The 27,489-nt window shown below is 45.0% G+C and overlaps 1 protein-coding gene across 1 annotated transcript; it reads right to left on the bottom strand.

Annotated features, from left to right (window-relative positions):
- Positions 1-891: 891 nt before the first annotated feature.
- LOC147100635 (tumor necrosis factor receptor superfamily member 3-like) lies at positions 892-27,179 on the bottom strand. Its single transcript, XM_085967102.1, has 7 exons — positions 27,001-27,179; positions 16,391-16,519; positions 13,554-13,694; positions 11,005-11,086; positions 7,818-7,984; positions 2,852-2,962; positions 892-1,780 (listed from the first exon to the last, which is right to left on the bottom strand). Exons 1-7 carry the CDS (start codon positions 27,143-27,145, stop codon positions 1,683-1,685), a joined length of 873 nt encoding a protein of 290 aa, XP_085823228.1. The 5' UTR covers positions 27,146-27,179; the 3' UTR covers positions 892-1,682.
- Between the last annotated feature and the right edge of the window lie 310 nt (positions 27,180-27,489).

Here is a 27,489-nt window from a genome sequence, read left to right as displayed (position 1 = left end):
ACTGATATAACAGTAGGTGCAGTCCATTAACTGTGCAGAAAATAGGAAAAACACGAGAATGCCAGACAGCATTCCCACAGTTTTCCCTAGCTTCCACCATCTACCCCTATTACTTATCCTGCACTCCAATTCTAACATCGGACTAGACAGCAGATTCCCCTACATTGAAGGCCTGAAGCCATTGTTCAGGTTTCTCAAGAGTTTTGTTTTTTGTACTCACAGCATCTGCCTGTGGGATGGAGGAAGCGCTGTCCCGGGAGGAGCTCGAGCCTCTTTTTGTAAATTCGGGGTCACCCAGGGAAAAGTAGTGACAGAAGCAAAATACTGCGGATGCTGGAAATCTGAAATAAAACCAGAAAATGCTGGAAATACTCAGCAGGTCAGGCAGCATCTGTAGAGAGAGAAACACAGTTAACGTTTCAGGTCGATGATGAAAAGTTAACGCCGTTTCTCTCTCCACAGATGCTGCCTGACCTGCTGAGTATTTCCAGCATTTCCTGTTTTTATTTGTTATTGAAAGTAGTGACAGATCTGTGGAGATAACCACGAGGGAGAACATCACACTCTTCAAACCAAAGTGGGGCAAATCATAGAATAGAATAAAACAGTGCAGAAGGAGGCCATTCGGCCCACCGTGTCTGTGCCAGCTCTTTGAAAGCTATCCAATTAGTCCCACTCCCCAAACTCATCCAAAGGACACCAACAATGATGCTGCACTGCCTCCACACTGAAGCATCAGCCTGGATTACATGCTCAAGTCTCTGGAGTGAGGCTTGGAACCCCTGATCTCCTGATTCAGGAGCAGAGAGTGCTACCAGTGAGCCAAGGCCTACATAGTACCTGAGATTGCATCCCTTAACTTAGATTAGAGGAGCAAAAGTACGCGGGTAAAGTGCCCGAGACCTCGGAAGGGAAATGGGGACATTTGATAATAAGTGTAAATATTCAAGGCACCTGCTCGGCTGCAAGTGCTGATCCTCGGCGGGCTCTTCCTCTGTCGGGTTGGTGTCTTCAGTCATGGAGGGAGAATACTATTAGTCATGGCAGCTCTCTAGGTAGGAATGTTTCCCTGAGGACAGGAGGCACTTGTAGTAAATTAGCCCCCCTACCTGCGAGTTTCACAGTTAAACAATGTTACTAAAATTTACTTTGCCAGTGTTGTTGCACAGACACAAACCAGACTGCTGCAATAAACTATTTCTCAACTGTCCATTTACTCAGTGAAGCTGTGTAACCCAAAGGAAGGATTCAGACTCTCCAGACCATGACCTTGAACAGAAACAGCACACCAATGAGAACATTATTCCCCGAGGAATAGATGGTTATTGAGTCACTTTTTATCCTTCATTTCTACACTGAAAAATAAATCACACTTCTGAGTACTGAAATAGTATTCAAGCTGCCAAATAAGAAATAAAAATAATTCTACAAGTTTGCATTTCTCATGTTCTCTGGCCACCCTCAGAAATGTATCGAAGTATATTGGCATATAATGTACAGTACTCGGAGTAAAGCCTATTTACAATGAGGTCCGATGAAAAGTGGCACTTTACAATTTCTGTATGGCTGCATTTCATTGATGATCAATGAACAGATTTCTTCTTACTTCTATTTCAGTTCAGGTAAAGGTAGCGATTTGTAAACTTGAAATCAGTTAAACACCCCTCCATATGGACGACTGGTCAGTTTTTTACTTGCACTGATGTGACATCCACGAATTCTTCCTGGACAGGAACTGGAGCCTTTGTGTCTTGTCTGATTCCAAAACACCGATGGAAACCTGGAATTACAATACAGTAAAATCCATGTTAATTACAAGATGTGACTATCAATGTACTATAGATGAAGAGGTTACTAAATAGGTGCGTTTTCTCATTTCTAATCGGTCTGTTAATTTCATTTCTCCTCATTCAATTAAAACTGCGGTGGGTAGCTGCAGAATCCAGATGCAAAAAAATTGCACTGCGGAACACCTTTCAAACTAGGGACAGAAAAGGCACAAATGACACAAATATACCGACTGCCTGCTCAGCCACCTCTTCATACAACGGTCATCCTCCCTGGTAGCAGCATTGAAGGCATTTACCTTCACCATTACAGTGGATCCTGCTAGTGTTTGCTGAGGCTCCACTCAGAATGTGCCCTTTTTTAGCAGCTTGGCTTCCATTTGGAATCACAAGTAAGGTATTACGTGGCAGTCCCTTATGCAGTATCTGTGTAATACCCCGAGTTTGCTTAATTGCGCTTAAAGGTTAAACCTTTCATAGAGGGAGGAGGCTCGTGTGGAGCATAAATGCCGGCATAGACTGGTTGGGCCGAATGGCCTGTTTCTGTGCCGTATATCTTCGACACCATCCAGGACAAAGCAGCCTGTTTGATTGGCACCCCATCCACCACCTTAAACATTCACTCCCTCCACCACTGACGTACCGTGCCTGCAGTGTGGACCATCTACAAGATGCACTGCAGCAACTCGCCAAGGCTTCTTCGGCAGCACCTCCCAAACCCGTGACCTCTTCCACCTAGAAGGACAAGGGCAGCAGATGCATGAGAACACCACCACCTCCAAGTTCCCCTCCAAGTCACACACCATCCTGACTTGGAAGTATATCGCTGATCCTTTATCGTTGCTGGGTCAAAATCCTGGAACTCCCTCCCTAACAGCACTGTGGGAGTACCTTCACCACACAAACTGCAGCGGTTCAAGGCAGCGGCTCACCACCTTCTCAAGGGCAATTAGGGATGGGCAATAAATGTTGGCCTTGCCAGCGATGCCCACATCCCATGAATGAATAAAAAAAATGTAAACGAATGAAAAGAATGAAGTCTTTCCTAGCTTCTTTTTCCTCACCTTGGTTTTTCAGTCCGAAGTGCATTCTTCTTTTCTTGATCAAGACAATGACAAAAAGCACAGCTGCCACAATGATGAGACCAATGAAAAATTTGGTTTCTTCTGTGATGGCTAAAGAGAGAAGACAGTGTGATACTGGAGTGGCCTACATTTAAAAAATCAAATATCCCAGAACTTTCATTATTGTTTACGAGCACTTTGAGCACCATTGAGGCAACAGCAACTTGCATTTATATAGCGCCTTTAATGTAGTAAAACATCCCCAAGATGCTTCACAGGAGCCTTAAGGAGATATTAGGACAAGCGACCAAAAGCCTCGTCAAAGAGGTAGGTTTTAAGGAGAGAGAGGCAGAGGTGGGCAGATGCAGTATAATGTGCATAAATGCGAGGTTATCCACTTTGGTGGCAAAAACAGGAAGACAGATTATTATCTGAACGGCAATAGATTGGGAAAAGGGAAAGTGCAACGAGACCTGGGTGTCCTTATGCACCAGTCGCTGAAGGTAAGCATGCAGGTGCAGCAGGCAGTTCAGAAGGCAAATGGTATGTTGGCCTTCGTAGCGAGAGGATTTAAATACAGGAGCAAGGATGTCTTGCTGCAGTTGTACAGGGCCTTGGTGAGACCACACCTTGAGTATTGTGTGCAGTTTTGGTCAGTTTTTATCTGAGGAAGGATGTTCTTGCCATGGAGGGAGTGCAGCGAAGATTCACCAGACTGATACCTGGGATGGCAGGAATGACGTACGAGGAGAGATTGGGTCGATTAGGCTTATATTCGTTAGAGTTTAGAAGAATGAGAGGGGATCTCATTGAAACTTTTAAAATTCTAACAGAACTAGACAGACTAGATGTAGGAAGGATGTTCCCGATGGCGGGGGAGTCCAGAACCAGGGGTCACAGTCTAAGGATAAGGGGTAAACCATTTAGGACTGAGATGAGGAGGAATTTCTTCACCCAGAGAGTGGTGAACCTGTGGAATTCTCTACCACAGAAGGCTGTTGAGGCCAATACATTAAATATATTCAAGAAGGAGTTAGATATATTTCTTAAGGCTAAAGAGATCAAGGGATATGGGGAGGAAGCAGGGACAGGGTACTGAATTTGGATGATCAGCCTTGATCTCATTAAATGGCGGAACAGGCTCGAGGGGCCGAATGGCCTACTCCTGCTCCTATCTTCTATGTTTCTATGTGTTTAGGGAGGGAATTTCTGAACATGGGGCTAGACAGCTGAAGGCACAGCCACCAATGGTGGGACGAAGGAAATTGGGGATACTCACGAGGCCAGAATTGGAGGAACACAGAGTTCTTGGAGCACAACTGTGAATTACCATACACAAGCTGAAAGGCGCCTCTGGTGGCTTAGTGAGTAAATGTGCTGCATAGTGTGGCAGTGAGTCATAGAAATCATAGAAGATAGGAGCAGGAGTAGACCATTTGGCCCCTCTAGCCTGCTCCGCCATTCAATGCGATCATGGCTGATCATCCAAGTTCAGTACCCGGTCCCTGCTTTCTCCCCATTATCCTTGATTCCTTTAGCCTTAAGAAATATATCCAACTCCTTCTTGAATATATTTAATGAATTAGCCTCTACTGCCTTCTGTGGCAGAGAATTCCACAGGTTCACCACTCTCTGGGTGAAGAAATTCCTCCTCATTTCTGTCCTAAAAGGCCTACCCCTTATCCTTAGACTGTGACCCCTGGTTCTGGATTCCCCGACCATCGGGAACATCCTCCCTGCATCTAGTCTGTCCAGTCCTGCCAGAATTTTATAAGTTTCAATGAAATCCCCTCTCATTCTTCTAAACTCCAGCGAGTACAAGCCCAATCGCCCCAATCTCTCCTCATACGTCATTCCTGCCATCCCAGGTATCAGCCTGGTGAATCTTCGCTGAACTCCTTCCATGGCAAGAATATCCTTCCTCAGATAAGGCGACCAAAACTGCACACAGTACTCAAGATGTGGTCTCGCCAAGGCCCTGTACAACTGCAGCAAGACATCCTTGTTCTTGTACTCAAACCCTCTCGCTATGAAGGCCAACATACCATTTGCCTTCTTAACTGCCTGCTGCACCTGCATGCTTACCTTCAGCGACTGGTGCACAAGGACACACAGGCCTTGTTGCACTTCCCCTTCTCCCAATCTATTGCCATTCAGATAATAATCTGCCTTCCTGTTTTTGACACCAAAGTGGATAACCTCACATTTATCCACGTTATATTTAATCTGCCATGCTTCTGCCCAATCACCCAACCTGTCCAAATCATCCTGTAGTTTCTCGGCATCCTCCTCACAGCACACACGCCCACCCAGCTTTGTGTCATCTGCAAATTTGGAGATATTACATCTAGTTCCCTTGTCTAGATCATTAATATATATTGTGAATAGCTGGGGTCCAAGGACCAATCCCTGCGGTACCCCACTAGTCACTGCCTGCCACTCGGAAAAAGACCCATTTATTCCAACTCTTTGCTTTCTATCTGCCAACCAGTTCTCTATCCAAGTCAATACCTTGCCCCCAATCCCATGTGCCTTAACTTTACACGCTAATCTCTTATGTGGGACCTTATCGAAAGCCTTCTGAAGTCCAAATACACCACATCCACTGGTTCTCCCTTATCTATTTTACTAGTTACATCCTCAAAAAATTCCAGTAGATTAGTCAAGCACGATTTACCTTTTGTAAATCCATGTTGACTTTGTCCGATCCTGTCACTGTTTTCCAAGTGCTCTGCTATTACATCTTTTATAATGGACTCTAGCATTTTCCCCACTACCGATGTCAGGCTTACCGGTCTGTAATTCCCCGTTTTCTCTCTACCACCTTTTTTGAATAGTGGGGTAACATTAGCTACCCTCCAATCCATGGGTACTGTTCCAGGTTCCATCGAATGTTGGAAGATGATCAGCAATGCATCTACTATTTCTAGGGCCACTTCCTTAAGTACCCTAGGATGTAGATTATCAGGCCCTGGGGATTTATCGGCCTTCAATCCCATCAATTTCCCTAACACCATTTCCCTACAAATACTGATTTCTTTCAGATGAGGAGAAACTTCTTCACTCAGAGGGTAGTAGGTCTGTGGAATTTGCTGCCCCAGAAAGCTGTGGAAGCTACATCATTAAATAAATTTAAAACAGAAATAGACAATTTCTTAGAAGTAAAGGGAATTAGGGGTTACGGGGAGCGGGCAGGAAATTGGACATGAGTCTAGGTTCGGAACGGTCATGGCCCTGTGGGTAGCGGAGCGGGCCCAGGGGTCGTGTAGCCTGGTTTTGCTCCTACTTCTTGTGTTCTAATTATGTGTTAGATTTCAGGAGATGGTTCTATTCCTGTTCCTGGCTGGGGTGGAGATCACCTTTTACAGAAGGTAAGTACTGTAGAAAATATAGGGACAGAGTGATCTCCTAGACGAGTTTCGATCGCCTAGATGGGTCGGAGAGGAATTTCCCAGATTTTTTCTCCCAATTTGGCCATTGGGTTTTTTATCTGGGTTTTCGCCTCTCCCAGGCGATCACATGGGTTTGGGTGGGATGTAGAGTGATAGTAGATTTGAGGTTAGGATCAGATCAGCCATGATCTTATTGAATGGTGGAGTAGGCTCGAGGGGCCGATTGGCCTACTCCTGCTCCTATTTCTTATGTTCTTATGTTCATCAGACCCTATGTTCCCCGACATTTCCGGGAGGTTATTTGTGTCCTCCTTTGTGAAGACAGAACCAAAATATGTATTTAATTGGTCTGCCATTTCTTTGTTCCCCATTATAAATTCCCCTGATTCTGACTGCAAGGGACCTACGCTTGACTTCACCAATCTTTTTCTCTTCACATATCTATAAAAGCTTTTACAGTCTGTTTTTATGTTCCCTGAAAGCTTACTCTCATATTCTATTTTCCCTTTCTTAATTAATCCCTTTGTTGAATCCTAAACTGCTCCCAATCCTCTGGATTACTGCTTTTTTTGGCCAATTTATATGTCCTCTCCTTGGATCTTATGCTAGCCCTAATTTCCCTCGTTAGCCATGGTTGAGTCACCTTTTTTGTTTCATAGAAGACAAAAAGCTCCCAGGTTCTACACTTGCCTGTGTGTTTCTTGCTCTTGATCACTGTCCAGTGGCCTTTGCTTGTAATTCTAGAAACAACACAACCGAGCCTCTCCCTATCCCCTGTATATAACCTACCCATCTTTCAGATGAGACCTTAAGCAGAGGCCCTATCTGCCTTCTTAAGCAGCCGTAAAAGATCCCATGATACTCTTTGAAGAAGAGCAGGGGAGTTCTCCCCGGTGTCCTGGTCAATATTTATTCCCCCAACCAACATCTCTAAACAGATTATCTGGTCGCTATCTCATTGCTGTTTGTGGGAGCTTGCTGTGCACAAATTGGCTGCCACGTCTCCTACATTACAACAGTGACTACCCTTCCAAAGTACTTCATTGGCTGTAAAGCGCTTTGGGACGTCCTGAGGTTGTGAAAGGCGCTGTTTAAATGCAAGTCTTTTTGAGTGGGGGCAGAATCAGGCTCGGTCGATGTTGACCCCCCCCCCCCAGGTATTCGGCCAGCTGACTTGCCCGCTTCAGTCTCCTGCCTGAAGCCAAGCCATTTGTGGAGCGCTTTCAGCTCACTGCCATCCGGGGAAAGGGGAGCAAAAATCCTGGGCCGGGAATTTCCTCGGGAGTTGCTCCCGCCGGACATGTGGCCGTGAGTCCCATTTCCACCCAGAAGCAGGGTTCCCGCCACACTTCCAGCAAAGTTACTGCGGCATGGCGGGAAATTCCTGGCCCTGATGTTTAATTTACACAATGTGAACAATAAAGATGGAGACCATTCGAAATCTTGTTCTTCAGAAAAAAAATATAGAAATGGAATATTTTCTTCAACATCTGAAGAATGTGGGCCCGTATGACTGATGAGGCAGAATATACAGTGACATGATGTTTAAGCACGAGTCAGTCATGGGCGTTTACCTGGTTTGCCTGCTGTTGTTGCTGGAGCAGGCATGGTCACAGAGGGAGTTGGGGCACTGCTTCCTTCAGCACTGGTGGTGGTCTTTATAGTCGGGGTGGACAAGCTGCATTGTGCATCCTCTGTTCGCGATCCATTCTTAATTAAATGTTGTCCTTCTGCTCCACAGCTGTGTAAAAAAAGTCCATTGTTGCGATCGTAAGACAACCTGCTTTGTGTAGGACGGAGCACGACGGCTCTCTCAAAGAGCCAGCACAGGCACGGCGGGCCAAATGGCCTCCTTCTGTGCTGCGAGTTTCTATGATTCTTCTGTAACATCTCGCCATTGAAAAAGGTGATTAATCAATGCATTACTTTCCAACTATGGGCTGAGCAGCGACCATTGGGCAGCTCGGGAATAAGAAGCTCGTCACATGACTGCAACATGGGCGTGGGGAGCATTGAAATAACAGAGCAAATGGTCAAAACTCACACACCGTCACCCGCCATTTATTGGGGAGGAGCTATATACACATTATTATGGAACTGAACGTGACGGTTATGAATATTTGACTTGTTGGGAGCTGTTGCTTGCACTCAGTCCTCTCACTTGGTCAAGTGCGCCACACAACTCAAGTATAGTAATTCGATATCACTGGTTAAAAAGGCATACACTTCCTAAAATGGTACATTGACCTTCCACTAGTCTCAGCAGCAACTGAAATCGGTTTCAGTACAAATTTCAACAGTCTCATACAGTAAAAACTACAGGGCAGATTCTCCTGTCCCGTGTGACTGGGGAACACGCAGTTTACAAGTGCAAAAAGGGGTGGAGACCTATTATGCCCTCTTTACGTTATTAGGAGATGTTCATGGTTTCAGTAGGCATGAGCAAAGGGCAGGTGAGGCACAAGGCCCTACACAGGAGCCTCCTGCCTCATTTTCCTTCTGTTAGACTGGGCGAGCAGCCTAACAGCTGGCAGCAGGCCCTGTGTCTTGCACGGATGTGATAGCAGGTAGGAAGGCACTGAAGGCCTTAAAAGGTGAATATGACCCCCTTCACCCCCCCCACCCCACTCCCAATACCCAGTGGATCCTCAAAACTGGAGGCCTTCGGCCTACTGTTTTTGGACAGGAGTCAGGGGGGCCTCCAGGCTGGCGGCCATGACTGCTGCGGCAATGGTTGGATTTCCATCTCTGAATCTGGGCACAGGCCACAGCCAAGGAGCAGGCCTGCACCTGGAGTACATTGGAGCCATACAAAGAGCTGAACCCCGAAATAGAGGCAACTTTAAGTCCCCTCTGCTTGACTGGCACTTAGATTGGGTGGGGGAGGGTAATTCAACCCTCATGACGATGATATCACAGATATGCTTCCCCTGTGGCTCAGTTGGCAAAGGTGCTGTGCGACGGTGAGCCGTACAGACCACAGATTCCTGCCCTGTAAGTCAACTGATCGCAGTCAGATTGGCATTAGAGGCACAATTGAACCCAATGCCCTGGACTAGGGAAGGGAAAAATCAGCCAGAATTCCTACTCATTGATCTCTGCCAGAAAGCGTGCATGTGTGGATGTTGGGTGAAGACAGAATCAATCTTGGTTGTATTACCCCCATGTTTGAAAGCCCATTGACACTCACTGTATAGGTTCACACATGAAGACAGACCACTTGGATGAGGTATGTGGTGAAGTGGGGTGGGACGAAAGAAAAGTAAAAAGTATCTACAGTTGCCTGAACTGGCTGACATCGAGTTTAGGTATTTCTTTTTATACAGTATCCATTGGAACACAGAAATACACAGGACTGGAAGAGACCTAACCATAATTCCAAGATCCCAAAATCTATCTCTTTCAGTGCATCAATTTACCTCTCATACCATTAATTACTTTCTCTCCACTATCTGTTCAGTCGCCTCTTGAAGCCATTGGCACTATCCATCTCCATGGCCTCTCTGACCCATTTGTTCCACATATTCCATCGCCAATGTGTAAAAGAGGCCAATCTTAAACTGATTGCTCACCTTCTCTCTATTGAGCTTCAGCATGTGCCCCCTGTGATGATGTCAGCACATTATTATGGTTCAATTTATCTGAGAATTTTTGAGTACCTGAAGATTTTTCCTGACCTTTCCAGTGTAAAATTACCAGTTTCTCTAGCCGCTCATCCAGTGTTCCCTTTAAGGTGGCTGCGCAGTGCCCCGAAGCCCCCGCGCAGCCGGCTCACCCACTTTTAAATGGGAGAAACAACACATGCGCAGCATTGTGAATGGGCCGTACAGCCCCTTAAAGGGAACATCGCGTTCCCCATAGACCCGATGCCTAATCTATTAAAGCAATTTACATGCCCTTCATAGAAGAATCATAGAAATTTACGGCACAGGAGGCCGCCATTCGGCCCATCGTGTCTGTGCTGGCTGAAAAAGAGCGATCCAGCCTAATCCCACTTTCCAGCTCTTGGTCCGTAGGCCTGTAGGTTACAGCACTTCAAGTGCATATCCAAGTTCTTTTTAAATGTGATAAGAGTCTCTGCCTCTACCACCCTTTCAGGCAGCAAGTTACACCACCCCCCCCACCCCCCTCTGGGTGAAAATATTTCTCCTCAAATCCCCTCTAAACCTCCTACCAATTACTTTAAATCTATGCCCCCTTGGTTATTGACCTCTGTATCTTTTCCAAAGCCAGGGTGCCCTCCATGTTGTAACCTGACCAAAACTAGATGCAGTTTTCTACTTTTACTCGAAAGATCAGAGAAGAAAGCCACTCTAAAAGACGATCAACTGGTTTATCCGTTGAATCCTTTTGTGAACTGGTTCAAAGCTACTGTGTTATTTGTGCAGCCTTCAACCATTGGATGTTAAAGTGCTGTCGTGGTAAATGACTGTCTGTGAATAAATCTATTTGGTAGTTTAGTATGAAAGTGTCTGATATTAACCATCTATGTAAGTGCTGTCAGCGTGCAGTGGAGCCCTGCGTATTAACCCAGAGACAGTAAATGGATCTACTGTTCCCCCAGGACAGGCTATACTGGATTACTTGCTGCACTAGTTCACGTGGAGTGGGAGGGCTTGTTTATGGGAGCTGACCTTTGTGTTGAGCAAGAGAAAAAATAGCTGGTGGGACACTGAATCCCGACACTGACATCACATAGAGACTGCGCTGCTTTAAAACAAACAGGTATCAGTTACAGAGCAGTACAAGCGTTTCACGTACTCTGTCCAAGGTTTGCATGATTCGCTGCCTTTTCCATCCGAATAAAATCCTGGTTGACACGGCTCGCAGGTATTGGAGTCTCCTGTGAATGGAAATAAGATAAAAGTGACAACACAGTTAATCACAAAGCGCTCACATTCCACGACTGTAAGCAGACGATTGTGTAGCTTCCAGTAAACTGATTCACACCAATTCTTATCTCAGGATAAGCTTCAGCGTGCGACTAAAGACAGCAGAGGGCTTTTCATTTTGTTCAATTGTATGCGTTACATCTTCATCTACAGCAAGGGGGTTTCATTTACATAAAAGCTTAAAGCAGGAGTTTCACCACTTTTTCCGCTTCTTTCTGAAAAGCAGTTACAAAGAATTCTCTTCATCTTCTTCTTAGGTAGTCCCTCGGAACCGAGGATGACTTAAACGTCTGAGCTCCCGGGCAACGATAGCAGTACGGCGTTCCGGTCTGTCGCTGTTGGGGTTGTCCATGAAGGTCCAGACGTTCCAGGTCCCGAACTTCATTTTAAAGGGTGGAAGATGCCTGTGTGTGAATTCTTTTAACGTGGGGTGGTCGTTGCACACCAGCTACCACACGGGCTTGACAGAGCAAGGTCTTGGTCCAATGGCAAGGGGATCCAAGACGATTGGAGACCAGGCTCTGCTACATCGGCCTAGCACACACACACACAAACATATTCCTACTGTCCTCCTCCCTCCTTCCCGCAGGTCCTCTCTGCCTGGGTTTCATGGCAGTGTGGTCTTCCCGACCCCAAAGAATTATATTCACTATAACATCATTGTGCCGCCTTCCACTGCTTTCTGCTGATTTTTATGCACAATTCTGTATAATGGGAAACAAATGCTTGGCAAACTATCGCTTGCTCATTTGTAAGCATGTGATGTGATGGTATAAATCCCTTTCACTTAACAGCCCGAAAAAATTGACACACAAGCCTGTCGCTCTCCAAGCAAAACCTTTGGCCCAAATGCTTTTTAATGGTCGGTGTTGGAGAGAGACAGTTTTCCACTTTACAGGCAATGTTGCTGGTTAGTTGCCAATCAGAAGGAGTCCCTTGCATCGGAGATGTTTCCATCCCAGACATAAGCACAAACTGGCATTTGCTGATCATGGTTCATTGCAAGTGTACTAATTATTGATGATCGTCCAAAGACATCCTAAATGGGAATAATTGGCTGTGGAAACATTCGCATTCATTATGTCATTGAAACAAGAGTTTCACTCTGTCACATCAGGGGGAGTTTTACAGAAAGGCCTATTCTCATGCTGCCTACAGTGAATAAGGGGTAACTAAGAGACACCTCTTTCATATAGATAGCTTTCCACTATATTTAGGATTGTCTAACGATTCGCACTTCTCATTTAAGTATCTCAACTGTTCCTAAATTGTACTCAATAGAACAAAGAGGCTTTGATTCTTATTGTTACCTTGTAAGTGCTGGAGATGGAGTTAGGTCATTTTCTGGTTTCAATAAAGAAGAAAGACGCATTTCTATAGCGCCTTTCACAACCACCGGATGTCACAAAGCGCTTTAGAGCCAATGAAGTACCTTTGAAGTGGAGTCACTGTTGTAATGTGGGAAACGCGGCAGCCAATTTGTGCACAGCAAGCTCCCACAAACAGCAATGTGATATTGACCAGATAATTTGTTTTTGTTAATTGAGGGGTAAATATTGGCCAGGACACCGGGGAGAACTCCCCTGCTCTTCTTTGAAATAGTGCCATGGGATCTTTTACGTCCACCTGAGAGAGCAGACGGGGCCTCGGTTTAACGTCTCATCCAAAAGACGGCACCTCTGACAGTGCAGCACTCCTTCAGCACTGCACTGGCGGGTCAGCTTAGCGTGATGTGCTCAAGTCTCTGGAGTGGGACTTGAACCCACTTCTGACTCAGAGGCGAGAATGCTACCCACTGAGCCACAGCTGACAGTTGCAACAGTTCTAATTGCAGTTTATCTTAATTTAGGCCCTTATTCTCAAAATGACCTAAGCTGCTTAAAATCTGCCTGGAAACAGCTGAGTTTTCTGTTAGTGAGGCACTGTATTTCAAAGTACAGATATAGCTACTATTAGTATATATGAAAATATAGAGAGAGTGGGCAGCAAAGGCGTATTTGTGACCAAGCGGGTCATGAGGCCTACTTTGCAGGAGTGACCAGTGACATTGAGCCCGAGAGATCATCTACCAAAGACCCATGAAATAAGGAACAGTGGTCCACGGCTATCTGGGCACTAGTGATTTAAGTCTCTTTGGTGGTCTACGGTCTAGGCTGCCAAGAGGTTGTGTGGGTCCAAAGTCCGCTTTACTGCTGACTTACAGATAAATCAGCAGTGGGAATGGAAAGAGGAGGTGGTAGCAACAGCAAGGCAGTGAGTGCTCGGGAGAGGATGGTTGACATACAAGGGGTATTGATAAAGCTTGCCAGGTATCTCCTTGCCTGATTAATGCCCGTACTATAGGAGACACCTGGCCTGGTAATTCAGATGATTTTGACTTTTTTTGTTGCAGTTTATTAAATGTTAATAGTTTCATACCTGGTTTTAATTGTTCGCCTTTACCACATAAGATACATTTTTCCTCGTAGCTGGTAGCCAGTACCAATGAATAGCCTGGACGACACTTGCATTCAGCATTAGATTTGTCCTGACATTTCTTTTTATATTCAACACCATTTTCTGTATCAAAAACAGAAAGCATTTTCATAAAACAAGCTGTTATTACAAAAGGAACAGGGTAAAAAATACATTTTGTACGTTCACCTACTGTATTGTGCTGTACTGTACTCCGTCCTTGCAAACTACCACCCCATCTCCAACCTCCCTTTCCTCTCCAAAGTCCTTGAACGTGTTGTCGCCTCCCAAATCCATGCCCATCTTTCCCCAACTCCATGTTTGAATCCCACCAATCAGGTTTCCGCCCCTCCACAGTATCGAAACGGCACTCATCAAAGTCACAAATGACATTCTTTGTGAATGTGTCAAAGGTAAACTATCCCTCCTCGCCCTTCTTGACTTGTCTGCAGCCTTTGACACGGTTGACCACTCCATCCTCCTCCAATGCCTCTCCACCGTCGTCCAGCTGGGTGGGACTGCACTGGTTCCATTCTTATCTTTCTAATCGAAGTTAGAGAATCACCGACAACGGTTTCTCTTCCCGCTCCCACATCATTACCTCTGGTGTCCCCCAAGGATCTATCCTTGGCCCCCTCCTATTTCTCATTTACATGCTGCCCCATGGCGACATCATCCGAAAACACAGCGTCCGTTTCCACATGTACGCTGACGACACCCAGCTCTACCTCACTACCACTTCTCTCGACCCCTCCACGGTCTCTAAATTGTCAGACTGATTGTCTGACATCCAGTTCTGGATGAGCAGAAATTTTCTCCAATTAAATACTGGGAAGACCGAAGCCATTGTTTTCAGTCCCCGCCACAAACTCCGTTCCCTAGTCACTGACTCCATCCCTCTCCCTAACATCTGTCTGAGGCTGAACCACACTGTTCACAACCTTGGTGTCATATTTGACCCTGAAATGAGCTTCCGACCACATATCTGCAGCATAACTAAGACCGCCTACTTCCACCTCCGTAACATCGCCCGTCTTCCCCCTTGCCTCTGCTGAAACCCTCATCCATGCCTTTGTTATCTCTAGACTTGACTATTCCAACGCACTGCTGGCTGGCCTCCCACATTCCACCCTACGTAAACTTGAGGTCATCCAAAACTCGGCTGCCCGTGTCCTAACTCACACCAAGTCCCGTTCACCCATCACCCCTGTGCTCGCTGACCTACATTGGCTCCTGGTTAAGCAACGCCTCAATTTCAAAATTCTCATCCTTGTTGTCAAATCCCTCCATGGCCTCGCCCCTCCCTATCTCTGTAATCTCCTCCAGCCCCACAACTCCCCACGATACCTGCGCTCCTCTAATTCTGCCCTCTTGAGCATCCCTGATTATAATCACTCCACCATTGGTGGCTGTGCCTTCTGTTGCCTCGGCCCTAAGCTCTGGAATTCCCTGTCTAAACCTCTCCGCCTCGCTACCTCTCTTTCCTCCTTTAAGACACTCCTTAAAACCTACCTCTTTGACCAAGCTTTTGGTCACCTGCCCTCATTTCTCCTTATGTGGCTCGGTGTCAAATTTTTTGTCTTATAATACTCCTGTGAAGGGCCGTGGGATGTTTTACTACATTAAAGACACTATATAAATACTTGTTGTTGTATGCTGATCTTTTTAAAAAAACAAAATCAAAACACACTACAGCACATTCTCATTGGCTACCGACAACCTTCTTCATTCAAAAAAAATGTCAAACTCCTAGCTCCTCCCAGCACAAATCAAGTGAGGGCTGGTGCTTCTTTCACCTCTGGGAACATGAGATTAGTTGAGGGTGTCCCAATCCAGATGCTGTTGGGTGTGAAACCGAGGTCTAATTGCCTCTAACGGTTTTACTCAGACATCATTTTCGCCGTAGCTAACTAGGAGTGTCAGCTGGGACTGTGGGAGGTACTCTTTGTTTTTGTCCCTTCTCTTTCTTGTTTTTTTTGCCAATTCTCTCTCCCTCTCTCTCTCCTATCTTCCCCTTTTCTCCTCCTCCTTCTCTTCACAGTTGAACCAACTTATGTCCAGTACCAACGCTTTCTCATCCAGCTCCCTAACCACAAGGGTGGCAGTTGTTCCCTCATTATTGAGATATAGACTATAGTATCAGTTAAAATGTCATTATTTTAAGTATTTGGAAGAGCAAGAATATAACAACAACAACTTGTATTTATATACCGCCGTATTTATATAGCACCTTTAACACAGTAAAACGTCCCAGGGCGCTTCACAGGAGCGTTATAAAACAAAATTTGACTCCAAGCCACAGAAGGAGATATTAGAGCAGATGAGGAGATAGGTTTTAAGGAGCGTCTTGAAGGAGGAAAGAGAGGTGGAGAGGTTTAGGCAGGGAATTCCAGAGCTTAGGGCCTTGGATGCAGAAGGCACAGCCGCCAATGGTGGAGCGATTATAATCAGGGATGCTCAAGAGGGCAGAATTAGAGGAGCGCAGAGATCTCGGAGGGTTATGGGGCTGGAGGAGATTACAGAGATGGGGAGGGGTGAGGCCATGGAGGAATTTGAAAACATAAAAAGATACAGAGAAGGATGCAGGGAAGGAGCAGGCAAATGGGATTCGAGTGGAAAGCTGCAGTTGAAGAGGAGGCACAGGCACAATAAAAGGAATATCCACTTTCTATGCTGGAAATTCTGAGTAACTGAATTCTGGATACAAAGTAGTGCATGTGTGTGCATCTTCTTTCCTTGATTGAATGGTGAAGGCAATAAACATTTAAGTCTAGAACCTCAATAGTAGTCAATGGACTCACCTTTCAAACAGGTTTTGCATGGAGTACATGAAAGATACGTGTTCCAAAATTTAGTATACTCTCCCTTGGGGCAAACTTCACATTTTGCATGGTCTTTGAAATTTGCACACCGCTTCACCAAATACTGTCCTATTTAAAAAAGAATACATTAGTAACGCTTTCTGTCAGACTCGGAGAATGAAAGATTTGACATACACTGAATTGGTAGATCATTTGATTAACCAGCATTTGAAGTCTTTAGAAATTCTGACCATAGCAACAGGAGGGGGCCATTCAGCCTCTCGGGCCTGCTCCGCCGTTCAATTAGATCATGGCTGATCTGCATTTAAACTCCATCTAACTGCCTTAGCTCCATATCCTGTGATACCCTTACCTAACTAAAATAAAATCAAAGTCAGGAACAATATGGAACTTAGTCTAGAATCCCAGATCACCACTTGATACCAGGAATAAAGAACCCTCTGCTGGAAGAATGCACCGTAAGATTATAGGCTAAACTTATTTCTGATATTTTTGTCTATCAACTACTCATGGTAAACTCAATTCCTTATGGTACAATCATTTCTAATCTGCAGATCACACAATTTTATAAACATTAATCAAAGTGTAGCGGTTCGTGTAGATCGCCACTAAAATAAGAGAGTTTGACTTCGACGAACTATTAACAAGTTGTTTATTTACAGGAGCAGACTAATTACATCAGGTAAGATGGCAGGTAAGATGGCTGACTGTAGGAGCACCGTGGTATAGGTCTTGTCCCAGCGGGGACTCCACGAAGACTGAGTTCGCAGTCCTGTGGGGAGCGTGATGACGTCATCACGCTCGGTTGCGTTTCCCGCGCTTAGGGCGTCACGTGATGCGCGTCGTCGCGTTTGCCCGCGCTTGGGGCATCACGTGACCGCATCGTTGTGTCAGCGCGTCTCCGGGTACGGAGGCTGGCCGTTGAGGCCGAGCTGTGCCGGTGCTTGCCGCGGGGACGGAAGATCGCGTCGCTCCCGTCGGCAGGCCGATGCGGCCAAAGTCGCGGTAGGCTGGGCTGTGCCGGTGGCCGTCTTGGAAGACCTAGTCGGGCCGGCGCGCGTGCGTCACGTGATGCGTGACGTCAGCGCGTTAGGTCGCCTCTTAAAGGGGCAACGGCCCAACAGGTAAGTTAAAGGGGCAACGGCCCCAACAGGTAAGTTATACATACATAAGTAAGTTAAGTACATACAGTTAGGTAAGTTAAAGGGAATTATGTATATATATCTATATGTAAGGGACAACCGGTGGTACCGCCACAAAAGGTTAGATTTATTTTTGTCATGCTTTTTCTGTTAGCGTTAGTGTTTTTGGGAAGGAACCAGCATCCTGCAGTGCTAGACATGCTTAAAGACCATTCCCTCCTTGCTCACTGAACCCAAAACACAAAACAACAAAAGAGGTAAATAAAACAGCAGTAAGACTATTGGAAATCTCAACCTCAATCAAGGGCAGCAGTGGATTTATTTTGAATACATTTTCATTGAGAATGATGGTACATCACCCCCAAGGTAACAGTATTGAGGCCATGAACACAAAACAATTCATTTGTGCCACGCTGTGCCTCTTGCATTGTATTGATAGTGTCCACCCCCCCAACAGCCGCACGGCACAACAATCCTGCACCACTGCCAATAGGATGACTCAATTATAGGCAATGGCTTGGTTGCAGCCATATTGTGTTAATTAACTACCACGACGGCCCATTGTATTAACAGTATCAAGAAGTTTCCAGGCATCCAAAGGGAATACCACACAGCTCAGCTACTACACCATTGACTGCTGCATTAAGGATGCCATTGATGCACTGTTTTACATGAGAAGCATCCGGGAAGGCGCCGAACACCTCGAGTCTCTTCGCCGGGAGCAAGCGGAAGCCAAGCGCAAGGAGCGCACGTCAACCCAAGTACCCCACCCGCCCGCCCCTTCAACCACCATCTGCCCCACCTGTGACAGAGACTGTAGGTCCCGCATTGGACTCATCAGCCACCTGAGAACTCATTTTTAATGTGGAAGTAAGTTATCCTCGGTTCCGAGGGACTGCCTAAGAAGGAAAAAAGTTTTACCATGCACACAAAGTTCAGCAGCTTCTTTGAGAGGAAAAATTTGTAGGGCTATGTGGAATGAGCAGGGGAGTGGGCCTAATTGGATAGCCCTTACAAAGAGCCGGCACAGACACAATTGGCTGAATGGTCTCCTTCTGTGCCGTATGACTCTATGAGTCAATGATTAGCAACATTAGGTTGAAAGGCATCATTAGTTTTTAAAAGATTGCTGGCTTTCCAAAGGTGCATACCGTCATTGACGAGACTTGTGTAGTCACTTGTGGGCATAGCAATAGTCTGATGATATAATGGAGTAGGTCAATGTCCAAATAGTATGGGAGCACCAGTACAACCTCCTGCATGCTCCGTGGTGCATCGATGATGCCGATATTCTAAAGCAGCCCAAAATGCCTAAGCTTTTTGAGAAGAGAAATGGACGGATGGTTTATTATTTGACAGTTTGGAATGTGCAGTTGTATCTCATGACACCTCTACACAACCTTTGCAATATACCAGAGGACAAAAAAATAGAACATGGGATATTTGTGAGCAAACATTTTGAATGGCCAAGCAGCACATCAGGTGCCCGGACCATTAAGGGGGCAGCTTTCAATGTGCTTCACAAAAACGAGACAAAATAATGGCCCTATACGCTTCATGCTGCACAATATGACCATGGACAGAGGCATCACTTTAGATGTGAGTAGAGAGTAGCAGCACTCCATGGAGGAGTAATCAGACAAAAGGTGCAGAATGAACGGCAGCAACTGAGCAACCACCACAAACAGGGAGATGGAGGCATCAGCAATTGATTCAAAGTGTCTTTCAACAAGCTGCACATTAGCAACATATGGCTTACCATGGGACATGTGCATAGTGAACACAGGTGCCTTTTGTCATATCAGGCATTTGCAGGCAAAGTACAGTATGTTATCATACAAGAGCTTTTGGAACTGACTGGTGTTACCTTTTGTGCTTAAATAAAGAGCTGTTGATTTCATGACCAGTCAATAAAATAGATTTCCTTTTTATCTGCAACATTGTGCAGTACATTATCTGAGCCAATTAGTTTTACCGTGTGTCAAAATGTCATACTGCCCATAACTAAATCTGGCTCCATAACTCTCCCTGTCATTCCACTCATTTATGGACACCTAACCAGACATTGTATGTATGTCGTGATAGTCAATCTTTATCTATAATGAACAAAATCATTTTTTTTGCTTAAAAATCAGCAGTATGAAAGTAAACTATAGGGCCAGTACACTCATACAACCAAAATCATTCACATACGACAGCAGAAAGCAGATAAAGACCTTCCATTCGATCTGTGAGGTAAATAAAATGTAGTTTCTTAGGAGCAAAAATAAGCAACAAGATACACACAGCAGGCACTTCCTGATCACCGAATAACCTGAATCCCAAAATACTGTATTTACTTGTCAGGAATTCACTGATATGCTTCACAATTTATTGCATACTTTTAACTTGAAAGAACTTTGAACTGAAAAGGGAAAGTTTCTGAATATAAATGGTCACAAACTGTTAATGCTTTTAACATGCTGCAGTTTGGAAGATTGTCAAAATATCAAAATTTGTGGAAAGCATTGTAGAGGCAGTGGCTATTTAATTTAATCTGATCAAAATACTCACATAATAGGAATTTGCAGATATGTTTACTCATTAGTGAGAATTAAACCACTGAAAGAAAATTATGGATTTCAATTTCTAAATCACCTAATGGAAACAAACATTAGTTTTTAAATGTTTACTTCAGTGGAATTTACTATGATACCATTTATATACTTCCGGTGCAAGTGACTCAGTTACCTTTCATATATTTTCCATAGCACTATTTGCAAAGTCTCTGGATCGCCCACTTTACTTAACATCTACTGGTTTGCTGTCTACTCCTAGTAAGAGGCTATAGCTGCACTTGTTTTTGTTCAGTATATCCTTTCAGTCATTCCATGCACCAACCTTTCTGCTCTGCTACCCACACACCATTCAGTTCTTTATGTAGGTACTGGTTACCTTACCTCCATCAGTGTCATATTTGGTTTCTAACTGCTTTTGGTCCTCGAATGACTTGAGTCTTGTGTAGCTACTTTAAAAAAAAACTGACTGTTTCCACCATAAGTTACATTTCTCCTTTAACAACAATATTGCCTGAGATTCACTCGAGCAATTGCTCATTGTCCAGGTTGTTAAATTGTGCAAATCAAGTCCTAATAACAGCCTGTAACTAGCTCTTAATTCTTTAAGTAAAAAGGATCAGACAGGCACCAGAATGAGTACATTTACATGTAGTGGGTGTGACCACATATTTCTTACATTGACATAGTGTCATGCAAATTTTCTGTCAAATCCTCCCAGTGAAATGTCAGTACTCCTGGCTGATGTGGAATAAACATGTTGGAGCAGCATATGAAGCATTGGTGAACCTGTTGATGCTGTTAGTGCTCTCAACCCCTGATTCCAACAACTTTTACCAGGCCTTGGTGAAAAGTTTCTTCTGTGAGTTAGGATTCAGCCTTAACCTTAGAGTCATAGAGTAATACAGCACGGATAGAGGCCCTTCGGCCCACCGTGTCCGCGCCGGCCATCAAGCCCTGCCTAATCTAATCCCATATTCCAGCATTTGGCCCGTAGCCTTGTATGCTATGGCATTTCAAGTGCACATCCAAATGCTTCTTAAATGTTGTGAGGGTTTCTGCCTCCACAACCCTTTCAGGCAGTGAGTTCCAGACTCCAACCACCCTCTGGGTGAAAAAGTTCTTTCTCAAATCCCCTCTAAACCTCCCGCCCTTTACCTTGAATCTATGCCCCCTAGTTATTGACCCCTCTACTAAGGGAAAAAGCTCCTCAGCAGCCATCCTATCTATGCCCCTCATAATTTTGTACACCTCAATCATGTCCCCCCTCAGCCTCCTCTGCTCCAAGGAAAACAAACCCAATCTGCCCAGTCTCTCTTCATAGCCGAAGCGCTCCAGCCCTGGTAACATCCTGGTGAACCTCCTCTGCACCCTCTCTAACGCGATCACATCCTTCCTGTAATGTGGCGACCAGAACTGCACACAGTATTCCAGCTGTGGCCTAACCAGTGTTTTATACAGCTCCATCATAACCTCCTTGCTCTTATATTCAATGCCTCGGCTAATGAAGGCAAGTATCCCATATGCCTTTTTTACCACCTTATCCACCTGTTCTGCCGCCTTCAGGGATCTGTGTACTTGCACACCCAGATCCCTCTGACCCTCCGTCTTGCCTAGGGTCTTTCCATTCATTGTGTATTCCCTTGCCTTGTTAGTCCCCCCAAAGTGCATCACCTCGCACTTTTCCGGGTTAAATTCCATTTGCCACTGTTCCGCCCATCTGACCAACCCATCTATATCGTCCTGCAGACTGAGGCTACCCTCCTCGCTATTTACCACCCTACCAATTTTTGTATCATCCGCGAACTTACTGATCATACCCTTTACATTCATATCCAAGTCATTAATGTAGACCACAAACAGCAAGGGACCCAGCACCGATCCCTGTGGTACCCCACTGGCCACAGGCTTCCAGTCACAAAAACAACCTTCGACCATCACCCTCTGCCTTCTGCCACTAAGCCAGTTTTGTATCCAATGTGCCAAGGCACCCTGGATTCCATGGGCTCTTACCTTCTTGACCAGTCTCCTGTGCGGGACTTTATCGAAGGCCTTACTGAAATCCATGTATACCACATCCACTGCGTTACCCTCATCCACACACCTAGTCACCCCCTCAAAAAATTCAATCAAATTAGTCAGACATGATCTTCCCTTGACAAAGCCATGTTGACTATCCCTGATTAATCCTTGCCTCTCCAAGTGGAGACTAATTTTGTCCCTCAGGATTTTTTCCAATAATTTTCCTACCACTGATGTTAGGCTCACTGGCCTGTAGTTCCCCGGTTTTTCCCTACTACCCTTCTTGAATAATGGTACTACATTAGCGGTTTAATATAAAGTGCACGTAAATGCAGCCACTTTGTGCTCTGTTTTATTGTGTGTGGTTGCAGTATCAGTGAAGCAGTGCTTTTGCTTAAGCAGATGTTAAGACTAAAGCTGCCTGGGCCAGCTGCACCCCTAACTGAGGATTTCTTTAGTAGTGTTATTTGCACTTGGGCCAATAATGTACCACATTGAAAGTCTGCAGGTTAAACTGGGCACCCCAATGACAATGATGTTTTGGATTTAACCTGATTCCTAAAGAGGAGTTGATGCAAGCAAAGTGTAGGCTTCTGAGTGGACACCTCAGTGACCTTCCTTGAGAATGAAATCCCCTCGTTTTCTTTTAAAACCATTTTCCTTTCTGCCCTTACGTTTGGTCCAGCTGCACGCACCAACCCCCCCGCTGTCAAGGCAGGTGACCGACTCCCCAGTCTCTTCCAACGCTGCTCTGGACCCTACTTGGAGATGTGGGAGAGACACTGGACGTGGATCTTCTAAATTGCTCTCCTTTCTGTGAGGAGTTGCTGAACTCTCAGCACCTCCAGCAATGGTATGGCTGAGGCCCAGAGCACAGTATGTGAGGAATCACAATTGTCCTACCATTCCATGGCTCAGCAGGCCAGGCCTTCAATGTACCATGTCACCTTGCTGACTATATTAATACACTCTCTTTGCCTGACACTATGGAGATTATGTTAAAGGTTAGACAGTTGATCATACAAATACTCCCAACCACACACCATCATTTCACAGTTATGGACAATAGTTACATTTATTATTTCTAACTTATAGTCTAAAGTTTGCTGTATTGGTCTCATCTTCATGCACCCTCTAAGTAAAGATAACTTGTGCCCCAGTACAACTTAGAAGGAGTTTACTGAAATGCCAACTGAAAAATAAGGATTGGCACATAGGCCCACTATTTTGTTCTCCGGGTTAATTTAACAAATATGTAAATGCATTGTTTGTAAACATATTTATTAATTGCTAAAAAGAAATGCACAATGGGAAATGCCGGGGATGGTGTGACACCAGATTGTATGGAGTATGCGTTACCATCTCCACATTTCTTGGTCTTGAATGCCATTTTACAATCGTCATCAATGCCATTTTAAAGGTCTTGAATAAAATCCAACATAGCTAGGCCTTCACACACAATCATGTGTCATCAACTGTATGACAAATCACCGAGTTAAAATATCAGACCACTATGATGTCATGGTTCTCGCTTATCAGCTCATCAGCCCGGGTTTCAAGAAATATTTTAGAACATACGTGGCCGTGGATTTTAAGATCTTCCCTGCACTTCTTGCCACTGAAATTCCCCCTCCCACTTCAGGTTCCACGCTTCAAACCTTCCTTCCTCATTCATCTGTATTCAGTCCCGTTCCTTACCCATCTGAAGCCATTCCTTTCACTCCATGGCCACGCTGACCTTTAGCTCCATGGTGCCTGCTGCACCCCCCCCCTCCCCCCTCTCTCCTTCACTTTCAGAGCTACTGCAGGATGCTCAGTGCTTGTCCTTTCACTGGAGCTCAGAGTTCTGGGATAACTTGGGATAGTTTCCACACTCCTCTTTCTCTAACAATGAAGCCAAGAGGGGAGTTGCGACAGGACAGCAGCCATACAAGAACCGGTAGGAGTTGCCACAGTGTGGGCGGGGATTGTTTGAACCTAAGAGTGGGCAGGAAGGCTGACAGTTCAATCTAAAATGTCACAAGCTACCAATTTTTACCATGCCTGTATCAGGATTGAAATTATAGCGTGACAAGTTTACATAGATTGTTTCCACTATTAATTGAAATTTATAATGGAAAACGTTGACAAAATTGAGGGCAGACATAACATTTTAAATATATTATGAGATCTATTGATAACAATGAATGGAAAGACGTGAATATCTGTACTTTCACTCCACCATTACTTCTTTCAGTGTTATCTTCTGCTGTAACACCTTAGTGAGTATAACATTCTTTGATAAGGCCAGTGGGTTCACAAGGTAATCATTCAACCCATCTTAGTTCATTCATTCAGCAAGACCCTGAAATCCCCGCCCATTGCAGCATACAACTGTTTCTGAAATGATTCCAAGATCTTTGCCTCCACTGTGCTGTCCAAAAGTCCATCCCATGTACCAGGGCTCACAGTCTAAGGATAAGGGGGAAGCCATTTAGGACAGAGATGAGGAGGAATTTCTTCACCCAGAGAGTGGTGAACCTGTGGAATTCTCTACCACAGAAGGCTGTAGATGCCAATTCATTAAATATATTCATGAAGGAGTTAGATATATTTCTTAAGGCTAAGGGGATCAGGGGATATGGGGAGAAAGCAGGGACAGGGTACTGAATTTGGATGATCAGCCATGATCTCATTGAATGGCGGAGCGGGCTCGAGGGGCCGAATGTCCTACTCCTGCTCCTATCTTCTATGTTTCTATGTATTAAACATCCTGAGATCAGTCCTACATTTGTCTTTTACTAGTTTGAACTTGTGGACCCAGTTTCTCCTCTTGCAGTTTAGTTACAAATAATTATCTGACATTAGCTTTTTCATACCATTCACTATCTTATATACATCCATCAGATCACTTCTCAAGACACTTTCACAGCTGAAAAGCCCAAGTTTCTTCATGACTCAGACCTTTAATACATGGGATTAGTCTTGCGGCTCTTCTCTGCACTGACGCCAGTGCTGGAACGCCTCCCTTGTGTCTCAGTAACCAGAACTGGACACATTACTCAAGGTGCAGTGTAACCAGAGTATAATACACTTTGTATCTTCCTCTGACCTTTCTGGCTGCATAGTGAAACATCCTATTAGCTTTGATGATTCTTGCTCTACATTGGTTGGAACATGAACCTACCAAGACTCCTAGGATCGCCATTCTTAGCTATTTCAGCACCACTCATGGAAAACGTGTCACTTATTTTCCCTTCTTCTCTACAGTATGTTACAATTGTCTACATTAAATTTCATCTGCCAAGGATCTGCCTACTTACGATGTATTTTCTCCAACTCATTCTGAGATTTCTGAACTGCCTCCTCTAATTCCATTGCTCTCACTAGTTTGGTAGATCTGTAAATTAGACTAGTTTTCAGTGAGTTTCTTAATCCAAGTTATTGATGTTAATTAGAAACACCAGCCCTTCCAACGTCAACCCCAGCCCGCACTACTCAGTACTTGGGTAGTTAGTTAACCTAGTGGCACATGATGTGGAGGTGCCGGAGTTGGACTGGGGTGGACAAATGTAAGAAGTCACACACCAGGTTATAGTCCAACAGCTTTATTTGAAATCACAAGCTTTCCGAGCGCTGCTCCTTCTTCAGGTGAAGTGGAGAAATGCATAAAGACACAGCTTATATAGTCAGAGAATCATGTCAGATGTTTACAGCTCATTCCCCACACCCCAACATAACTCCTCTAACAAGTGCCCATTCGGCCAGTTTTTGACGCATTGCCAAGATTTACCGCGTATCCCTACAACACTGAGCTGAACTAATAGACTTCAATGTAGAACTTTGTCAAGTGCCGTTTGGAATGTTAGGTACACTGCCTCGTATGGCTTCCCACAATCCACGTGGGTTGTCACCTCAAAAAAAGTGGAGAAGGTTGGTCAGGGAAGATGAACCCAGGTTGGCGACTGTTCAGCAACCCCCATCGTTTGATAGATAACCCCACTTTCTAACCAATCCCTCCCCTCTCCAAACATTACAGAAATCATACTGGTATTCCTAAAAAAAAAAGGTTAAAAGCCCTGGGGAAAGACTTTGATGATCTCCCAGTTCGAAATGCCTCTTGGATTCAGTTACCCCGTCTGCTTCAATAACCTTCCTTGCTAACATTCTGGGAATCGCGATAGAAAATAATACAATTGTAACACACAATCCTGCACCAGACAGTGGCGTTTTATGCAGAGTCAAGAAACCGATACTGCACTCTGCGTACAGAACCTTCCTGGTTCAAGGATACTGGATAGAATTTGACAATTACGGAAGTTATGGTTTCTATTTCAAATGTTCTACGTCAAACTTATGAAACCTTATAACCGAATGTGCTATCATGAAACACACGTATTTCAAGCGGTTCGTTATAAATATTTATCCATCGCTTTAACAGGGCACACACACAAACAGTTCCGAAATCTTATATGACATAGTAAGTTTACCTCCGTTATTGTTTAGTACAGAGTTGGACTCCTGAAATGCTCACCCTCCCGCTATCCATCACTCCCTTACTTTACACACTCCGAATGAAGCCTCATTACTTTTGGACTGCAGCCGGTTGCAATAAAACAGTGTCAGAAATTGACGGCTCGCACTGGAGGGTAACTGACTCGCAGCCCCCCCCCCGCGCCACGTGTGCCGCGGACCCCCGCCGGAAGCACCACTTTAATCCCGTTTGCTTGCCCGGTGTTTAAACCGACCTGGCCCGGATCCCCAGTCACAGTCCCGGGAGACACGCTCGTAGGGTTGACTCGAGTGTGAGAGCATCGGTTCTAACCCGGGAACGAGCCGGAGGGCGAGAGCGGCAGATTGAAAGCTTGTCCCCACTGTGAGAGGTACTTACCCGGAGGACACATGGGGCAGCAGCCCTGGACACCATGGGGCGCCCACATATACTCGATGGTTTCATTACAAGATAACATTGTACCAGAACAGGCGATGAAGAAAATTGTTAATAGCGACAGATAATGGCAAAACAGAGGAGACATGTTACTTTAGGATGCTGAAAAAACAACCCACAGGAAAGTGATTGCCACTCAGCCCGGAGCGCCCCGTGACTGCTTTTTATACCTAGTGCAGGGAAATCCCCCATTTTCACAGGAATCAGCTTAAATAAGGTTAATGGACGATTTATAGTCATATACAGTTACACAGCAGAGAAAGAGGGTCGTGACCAGAGAGCACAGATTTAAGATAACTGGCAACAGAACCAGGAAGCAGATGAGGGGACTTTTGTTTAACGGGTGGTGGAAGCAGATTCAATAGTGACTTTCAGAAGGGAATTGGATAAATACTTGAAAAGGAAACATCTGCAGGGCTCTGGGTAACGGGC

Source organism: Somniosus microcephalus, chromosome 25 (genome assembly GCF_052327205.1).
Source record: "Somniosus microcephalus isolate GS21.2 chromosome 25, FLI_Smic_1.0, whole genome shotgun sequence".
NCBI classification, from domain to species: Eukaryota; Metazoa; Chordata; class Chondrichthyes; order Squaliformes; family Somniosidae; genus Somniosus; species Somniosus microcephalus.
This window is presented reverse-complemented; position numbering and strand designations above follow the sequence as displayed.

Excerpts from the sequence above, each read along its gene's own strand:
- LOC147100635 (XM_085967102.1), bottom strand. The coding sequence starts at position 27,145 with ATGTCTCCTCTGTTTTGCCATTATCTGTCGCTATTAACAATTTTCTTC. Across the intron at positions 16,520-27,000 it reads CTGCCCCATGTGTCCTCCGG|GACAGTATTTGGTGAAGCGG; the intron begins GTAAGTACCTCT and ends TTTTTTAAATAG. Across the intron at positions 11,087-13,553 it reads AGGCGAACAATTAAAACCAG|GAGACTCCAATACCTGCGAG; the intron begins GTATGAAACTAT and ends TTCCATTCACAG.